Source organism: Ictidomys tridecemlineatus, chromosome 4 (assembly GCF_052094955.1).
Source record: "Ictidomys tridecemlineatus isolate mIctTri1 chromosome 4, mIctTri1.hap1, whole genome shotgun sequence".
In the NCBI taxonomy this organism is placed as follows: Eukaryota; Metazoa; Chordata; class Mammalia; order Rodentia; family Sciuridae; genus Ictidomys; species Ictidomys tridecemlineatus.
Genome location: NC_135480.1, coordinates 428,530 through 436,399, shown reverse-complemented (window position 1 = coordinate 436,399; position 7,870 = coordinate 428,530). Strand labels below are relative to the sequence as shown.

General features: G+C 62.8%; 1 protein-coding gene across 3 annotated transcripts; it reads left to right on the top strand.

Moving 5' to 3' along the window:
• Nucleotides 1–33: 33 nt before the first annotated feature.
• On the top strand, nt 34–3,260 carry Hras (HRas proto-oncogene, GTPase). Of its 3 annotated transcripts, none has more exons than XM_078045244.1 (6): nt 34–155; nt 977–1,136; nt 1,384–1,562; nt 1,711–1,870; nt 1,964–2,043; nt 2,757–3,260. In XM_078045244.1, the coding sequence occupies exons 2-6, from the start codon at nt 1,026–1,028 to the stop codon at nt 2,818–2,820; spliced, it is 594 nt and encodes a 197-aa protein (XP_077901370.1). In that variant the 5' UTR covers nt 34–155; nt 977–1,025; the 3' UTR covers nt 2,821–3,260. The 3 variants fall into 3 exon arrangements, with proteins under 3 accessions (XP_077901370.1, XP_077901371.1, XP_013221289.1); XM_013365835.4 differs by lacking the exon at nt 34–155 and adding an exon at nt 515–721; XM_078045245.1 differs by lacking the exon at nt 1,964–2,043.
• Nucleotides 3,261–7,870: the final 4,610 nt, after the last annotated feature.

Genomic DNA, 7,870 nt, shown 5'->3' with positions numbered 1-7,870 from the left:
GCCTGCCTCAGTCCCGCCGCCCGCGCCCGGCGCCCGCAGCCTCAGCCGCACCCGCCGCGGACGGAGCCCATGCGCGGGCCCAGCTGGCGCCCGCCCGCGCCCCCGCCCCGCCCCGGCCCCCGCCCCGACCCCCGGGGCAGTTGCGCCAGTGAGCGGTGAGTGCGGCGTGGGCTCAGGTGGGCGCGGGTGGTGGGTGCGGACGGCGGGCGCCTAGGGTCCGCGGCCCTGGCTGGCTCCAGGCCGCCCTGGGGCCGCGCGCTGCGCCAGGCGCCGCCCGGCCCACGGGAACGCCGCGCCTGTAGCCATCTCGAGCGGGCCCCGGGGCCGAAGGGACATCCCCCGGGCCTTGGCCCCCGACCCGCTGTCCCACTGTCCTGGTGCTTCCCTTGGGTCTGTTCCCCCAATCGTTTGCTTCTCAGAACCCCTGCCCTTTTTCTTGGGACCCTCCTGGCGGAAGGACCCCTGTTCTTGTTGTAGGATTGCGCCCAATCCTGGTGGGCTCTTCCCCTGCCGCTGGGCAGCATCTGGCATGCAGTAGGCGCTCAGTAAATACTTGTCGGATGCACCAACATGCCGCGGGCCGGAGGAGCCCGTTGTCGGCTGGCACTGACCTGCCTGGGCACGCTGCAGCCAGCCGTGGCAGGACCTGTTCTAGGGGGTGGCCTCAGCCCTCAGGCGCCTCCAGTTTAGCTTTCTGCCTACCCAGCAACTTCTAATTTGGGTGCGTGGTTGGGAGAAGCTCTCAGCTGTCAGCCCTGCCTTGGGGACCTGCTCCCGGCTTCCTCACTCGGCCATTTAGGGTGTTGGGGGGGAGGCAGGAGCTCTTTCATCCCTGTTGGAGGTGCCACACTTGAGGGGTTGGGCCACTGACCTGGCTGCCCCTGCCTGCTGGGTACTGGGGGTCCTATCCCTTCAGATGCCCCTCCCAGCAGCTTCATGCAGCCTGGGCCTGGCTGAGCATGGTCCTCCTTGGCAGGTGGGGCAGGAGCTCCTGCAGTGCCTGGAGTGGCAGCCCCTGAGGAGCAATGACGGAGTATAAGCTTGTGGTGGTGGGCGCTGGAGGCGTGGGGAAAAGTGCGCTGACCATCCAGCTGATCCAGAACCACTTTGTGGACGAGTACGACCCCACCATAGAGGTGAGCCCGGATCACTCAGCTGGGCCTGGCAGCAGCCATGGGCAAACCCAGGACAGGTCCTGGGCAGCTAAGTTTGGACACAGCCAGGACTGGGCCAGCTCTAGGCCCCAGCCCTGCAGGTGGCATGGGCCTGTCTCCCAGCTGCTGAAGTCTTGGTACCAGGGGCACAAGAGGTGCAAAGGAGGGGCTGACCCTGCCAACCCCAGGCCAGCAGGAGTGCAGGTCCCTGAGCCTCATCCTCCCGCAGGACTCCTACCGGAAGCAAGTGGTCATTGATGGGGAGACATGCCTGCTGGACATCTTGGACACAGCGGGCCAGGAAGAATACAGTGCCATGCGGGACCAGTACATGCGCACTGGGGAGGGCTTCCTCTGTGTGTTTGCCATCAACAACACCAAGTCCTTTGAGGACATCCATCAGTATAGGTGAGCCACCTGTGGCCAGCCCAGGAGCCCATGGCATGGGTGGGGCAGGGAGGCTCTCTGTATCCAGACAGGGTCTCCTGCCCTCTGTATGTCCTGGATGCAGCCACGTTTGTATCCCACCCACTGGCTCACACCTAACCCCTCTCAGGGAGCAGATTAAGCGGGTGAAGGACTCGGATGATGTGCCCATGGTGCTGGTGGGGAACAAATGTGACCTGGCCGCGCGTACAGTGGAGTCTCGGCAGGCCCAGGATCTTGCCCGAAGCTATGGCATTCCCTACATTGAGACATCAGCCAAGACCCGGCAGGTGAGCAGCTCCCCACCTTGTAGCTAGCCAGGGACTTGCCCCGCTCAGCCCCAGCCAGGGAACAGTGCTTATTGCCCCTCTCCCTCAACACAGGGCAGCCGCTCTGGCTTTGGCTCCAGCTCCGGGACCCTCTGGGACCCCCGGGACCCATGTGACCCAGCGGCCCCCACGCTGTAAGTCTCCCCAGACGGCAGGGCAGTGAGGGAGGAGAGGGATAGGGTCTGGGCTCATGCCCTGCAGTCCTGGGCTGACACAGCTTCAGGGGAGGTGGAGGTCCATGGAGAGAGCTGCCCTGAGCCAGGCCAGAGCGGTGACCCTGGGGCCCAGTTCCTTCTGTCCCAAGAGCACCCAATGGTCACCTGTTAGTCCTGAGTCCTGAGTGAGGCTACTGGGGACATTGGCCATAGCTCAGATAAGAATTGGGTTAGGGTGTTCAAGCCTCGAGCCAGATTGGGGATGTAGGAGGGTCCTGGGCCACTCTGAGCTTTGGGGACTATTTAAAAGTGAAGCCTTGTGGCTTCTAGGTGAACAGGGCCTAACTCTGTATGGCTTGGAGGACTGAGGAAGCAGACAGTGAATCTTGGACTGGGATGCTGTTTGAGGTCAAGGCAGGAAGTCCCTTACCTAAGCAGGCGTCTCTGGTTCTCCTTCCAGCCAGGTCCCCAGGCAGACCCTCCCCCAGTCCCTCTGTTTCCAGGGTCTCAGGTCTCCTCCTGGCCAGGCCCCCAGAGAGCCCCCACCCAGTCCGTCTTTTCCCCAGGGTCTCAGGTTCCCTCCCGGCCAGCTCCCCAGGCAGGGTCCCCACCCAGTCCCTCTTTTCCCCGGAGGTCTCAGGTCTCCTCCTGGCCGGGCCCCCTGGCCCCTGATCTAGTCCCTCTATTCCCAGGGTGTGGAGGATGCCTTCTACACGCTGGTGCGGGAGATTCGGCAGCACAAACTGCGGAAGCTGAACCCACCCGATGAGAGTGGCCCTGGCTGTATGAGCTGCAAGTGTGTGCTGTCCTGAGGCCAGGTGAGGCAGGGCCAGGCGAGCTCCTGGGTGCTGCCCGCCTCCACTATGATGGCCCCGGGCTCCCCGATCCTGCCAGTCCCCCTGCCTAGGGCGTCCTTGGTGCCCCGCCCGGCCCGAGCTCAGGATGAGGAGGTGCCGGATGCGGGGAGGAGGTGCAGACGGAAGGAGGAAGAAGGAAGGAAGGAAGGAAGTGCTGCTGGCACCCAGCCAGCCCTGGGATGGTGGACAGAGGTGACCGAAGACCCTCTCATGGACATTTTGCAGACTGTCGTGGACTGTCCTGAATGCCACCGGTACCCCAGTGTCCAAGTCCCCTCCGAGTCTCTCCAGGCCCCGCTGGGCACAGGTTGATCACAGTAAATTATTTGGTGGTCTTGACTCTGGCGTCTGGCTGGGGCAGGAGGCTGCTGTGCTTGACCTCATGGAAGGATGTGAGCACTTGGTTCTGTCCAGTCCAGCCTTGCTGCAGTCTGTGAGGAAAGCTGGTGGAGGCTACCCGCAGCCTGGGACTTGCTCTCTCTCCTCTGCCTGCCCACTGTGTCTGCCTCCTGCAGAGAACCCTGGGCACCAGGGGACCTGGGGATCTTCACTAAAGGCACTCTGTGGTCCTTTAACTAACAGGGGTCCTGGAGGTCAGTGGGCATCTCCATCCCCAGAACGGAGGCCTTGGTAGGGAACTCTGAGTCTAGACTTACTTGGGAACTTACTCTAAGTAAGTTTTCCCAAGTTTTTGGGTCCTTGAAACATAGCTACTGAGGACAGCTGAGGATTAAGGGACCTGGCACCATGGCCCTTACCTGCACAGCCTCCTGCAGTCCTGTGACTTGGGACAGTGGTTCTCAGATTCTGAAAACCATGTCCCAGTGCTGTCTGCACAGCCTCAGGCCTCTGCCTCCTTTGGGAGCTGCCCCATCTGCTCTTGCCCTCACTCTGAAGTGGACAGTTCTTTTCGAGTCACTTATGGTCACTAGTGTGGCCTTGAGGGACACCTGAAGATCGAGGTAACCACACACTGCTCCAGGAGGACTTGCCCTTCCTTGGACTGTGTCCCAGCAATGGTCAGAGTCATGGGAGTTCTGTCCTCTGTGTCCTCATTCTGGCTGCTGCTGGGGGCCCAGAGTGGCCCTGGTGTCCCTCCCAGTGCCTGGGTTGAGGCTGGTTGGGCCCTTGGGGGTCTTGGGGTTTGGGTGTGTTTGGGTGTGCAAGCCTGCAACTGGTGGATAGGCAGTGAGACCCTACACTCGCCTTCCCCTCCCTCTCGCCTCCCTGTCCACATGGAGTGAGGCCCTAGGCCTGAGGTGGTGTCTGGGGCTTCAGGGCAGCTTGCCAGGTGCTGCCCGGGTCCTTCACTGTGCTCCCAGGTTGGATGCAGGACACCATGTGGGGGACGTCTTTTGCCCCTTCTTTGGGTCCTGGGTATGCTGGGCAGGGCCTGCTTACAGGGCCCCAGTGGGGTTGTAGGGCCTATGCGGTGGTTCTGGGGGTGGACAGGGCAGGTTGGAACTAAGGATGTGGGAACCGTGAGCCTGAAGCTAAGGTCTATGGGGAGAGTCCAGAGTAGCTGTCTTTGTGAGGGAAGCTGGGGGTAGAGGCTACTCCCTAGATGACGGTAAGTAGTAGCCTGTCCTGCCTGGGGATATCTGACACTGAGCCTAGGCCACCAGAGAGGCCCGGGGCCTTGGCCTCTGTGGAAAGCCCTTGGTGCTGCTGGTCCTCAGCTCAGGGACAGCTGCCCTGGGGGAGCCTGAGAGAAGACCAGTGGGATTGCCCCCAGTGTTTCCTGGCATTGAGCTGGTAGCTGGGGAGGATCTTGATGCTAAGGATGACCGCAGGGGCCTGGTTGCCCTGGAGTCAGGGAACTGACTCCAGACCCAGATCTGCTTCTCCACTGAGCTCCTCTGACCCTCTGATCCAGGGCCAGGCCCTCTGGATCTGGGTCCTGGAGTCCTGTGGTCCCTGGGTACCTGTGCTGGTCAGACACAGGGTATCTGAGTACGGAGGTGGGTGCAGTCGGGACCAGGGATTCGGGTTGGTGCAGGGCTCCCTGCTTCCCACTTCACCACAGAACTATTGGCTGGGCTTGTGCCCTGACTCAGAACTCTTCAGGATTGCCCTGACCACCTGCCTCCTAACATGGGGTCTCGCCCCATGGAGGTGAGCACAGGGGCTCCGAGCCCCTCTGCCCCACAGGCCGTCGACTCCAGGCCAAGAGTCTGTCTGAGCTCTGGCTCTGCCTCTGGGCCTGGGAATGCTGTCTCTGCCCCCTGCCCACATCTTGTCTGAGCTGGGGATGGTGTCCATGTGCTGGGCTTGCTGACCCCCTTGGAGGGTGCTTTGGAGCAGGTGGGGCCAGTGCTGCTCCCTGGGGGTCCGTGGCTCCTGTGCCTATCAGGCCTCTGCGGGCGACAGGACGCCTCTCCTGCCCCCAAGGTCAGGCCCTGCCACAAGGCCCAGTCCACCTGATGTCTGCAGACTTCCGGGAGCAGAGGAGGAGTGGGCCAGGGCCAGGCCACGGATCTGGCACTCCACATCTGGCAGGGAACCTGGGGCAGGAGCCCACCGGGGGGGCAGGTCATAGTTCCCTTTGTTCTTCCTAGCTGTGCTGCTGAGCACAGGGTCCAGTCCCACACCGCTGTGTCCTGCAGAAGCTTTGCAGGCTGTCCAGGGGTGGCTTCAGGAGGCCTTTAAGGTGTAGGGATGGGCATTGGGCTGGAGGGCCTCTGGGAGGGGTCAGTGCCCATAACCTGTTCATGACCCAGGCCCCTCCTGTGGGGTGGCTGGTGGGTCCTGCCACGTTCATCCCTGGGGTCCAGTTGTGTACAGGCCAGGGACAGGAGCCCTGGCCAAGGAAACACTCATATGGGCCTTTTTCCTGTGTGGTGTGTGAAGTGGGGTCAGTATTTGGGACAATCCCCAGTGGCCTTCCCAGCCCACCTCATCTGGCCTGGCCCTCCTTCCATGACTGGCTCCTCAGGGCTGGAGTGGCAGGCCGTGGGGTGGGTGTCACTGCTGCCCTCAGGCTGGCTAGGGTCTGTCCTGGATGCCCCCTGGGGTCCTCCAGGGCCACATGGCCCCACCCTGGCTCTTCAGCCAGCCAGTGTCCTAGAATCTCAGGGTGGCCTGAGGGCTCAGGGATAGCAGGCATTGGAGGACTGCCTGTCCAGGCTGGGGCCAGTGGCCTGAGTGCAGCCCCAGAGCTCAGCCTTTAGGGTCTCCTACAGCAACTCCTTATGGGTGGACCCCTCTCAGTGGTGGACCCCTCTGAGTGCAGCCCCAGAGCTCAGCCTTTAGGGTCTCCTACAGCAACTCCTTATGGGTGGACGCCTCTCAGTGGTGACGTGACTCCCTGAAGCAACAGCTCCACGGGGCTGGGCTTCCCTGGCTCTCCCAGGCCCTGCCCATCTGCCCAGCACAGACCCCCACGGCTCCTGGGGTAGGGTCCCCAGCCTGGGTCCCTGCCCGTCCTTACCAGTTGCTGAAGCACGAAAGGACCCCAGGGGGCACCCCTCCTTGTCCTGACAACCCCCCTGGGTTGGCCTGAAAACCCCCCATTTGGGTCCCTCTGTAGATGCCCCCCATAGGGTCATGGCCCTGGTCCCCACGCCTCAGTCCCTTCCAGGTGTGGGAGAGGGAAACCCAACTTCTGTGTCCCCACAGACTGAGGCCCCAGGAGAGGCCCTGGCTGGGACTGGCTCCTCATCAGCCCCAGAGAGGCCTGGCCTCCCTCCCCCCGCCCCACGGGGCCCAGGGCGGGGAGGAGGTGCGGGGCCTGTGCACTCAGGTGCTGCTTCAGCTTTAGGACCCTCTCCTTCCATGCGCTGATGACGCCTCAGCAGGGGCCGAAGCCCTGAAGGTCGAACCCTGAAGCCCCCAGACCCGCAGCCTGCTCCCAGGGCTGGAGTGTGCTGCTGGAGGGTTGCAAGGCAGGTGTGCCCAGGGGCCCAGGGCTTCCCCCGCCCCACCTGGCACCCACTGAGCACCCTTAGCTTGGGGAGATGAGGGGGACCCAGCCAGGCCCTGGCTGGACTCACTGCCCAGCTGTGTCCTGGGCCAGGTTCCAGAAGGGCAGGGCTGTCTTCTAGGCGAGGGCCATGGGAGGACTTTGAGGAGCTAATCTGGGACCTGTGTGGCATCAGAATGGTGATGGGGTACACAGTGGCTTCCTGGGCTCAGGGCCAGGTCAAGGGTGATTCACGAGGCCATGCTGTCATCTGGGCTGACAGCAGGTGGGAGGGCAGCTGGGCAGAAGAACCCGCAGGAGGTGAGGACTGCCCCTGAGGATGAGCCCCAAGGGCCCCTCCTGATGTGGACATAGGTGTCTGAGGCGTGGGGGTCTTCGGCCAGCCCTGGGATCCTGTGGAGCCCCCTGCAAGGGGCAGTCCCGAGGTGCAGAGTGAGTCTGGAGGGAAGGGACTGTGGCTTCGCCAGCCACTATGTCAGCCACTGTGACTGACACCTAGCCTCTTGTGTGAGGCCCTGTGGGCAGCTGTCCACTCACCGTGCGAGGCAGACTACTCACTGGTCCACGGCTGGACCAGTGCCCAAAGGCATCTTCTTCATCAAGGACCATCTGTAGGCAGTGGCCACCTGGCTTATGCCCAGGCAGTGACTCCCACTTGCAGCAGCCAGTCACATTCCAGGAAGTTGCCTAAGCGGGCTGAGGCCCTCTGGGGAAGGGCCAGAAGCCCTGGGGACTGGGAGTGCAGCCTCTGCTCCCTTTTCTGGCACTTCCAGGGCCGTGTGGCCAGTGGGCATCTGGGTGCTTAAGGAGCTCCTGGAAAGACAGCTCATGTCCAGGCTTCTGGGACTGGCAGGGTCCCGAGCGGTGAGGAGGCTGTGGTTCCAGGCTGTGGTAAAACCCAGGATACTTGGGTTTCTTCCACAGCATCTGGGACTGGGGTCCTGGATGGACCTATGGATGGACTGGCCGGGGTCCTGGATGGCCTACGGGCTGCCTGAGACCTTGCTAGAAGGGATTCCCTGAACAT

What these genes read in the sequence shown, in the direction of transcription:
- Hras (XM_078045244.1), top strand. Translation starts at nt 1,026, where the DNA reads ATGACGGAGTATAAGCTTGTGGTGGTGGGCGCTGGAGGCGTGGGGAAA. An exon ending in AGTACGACCCCACCATAGAG is followed by an intron (nt 1,137 to 1,383) that starts GTGAGCCCGGAT and finishes ATCCTCCCGCAG; the next exon opens with GACTCCTACCGGAAGCAAGT. An exon ending in GAGGACATCCATCAGTATAG is followed by an intron (nt 1,563 to 1,710) that starts GTGAGCCACCTG and finishes AACCCCTCTCAG; the next exon opens with GGAGCAGATTAAGCGGGTGA.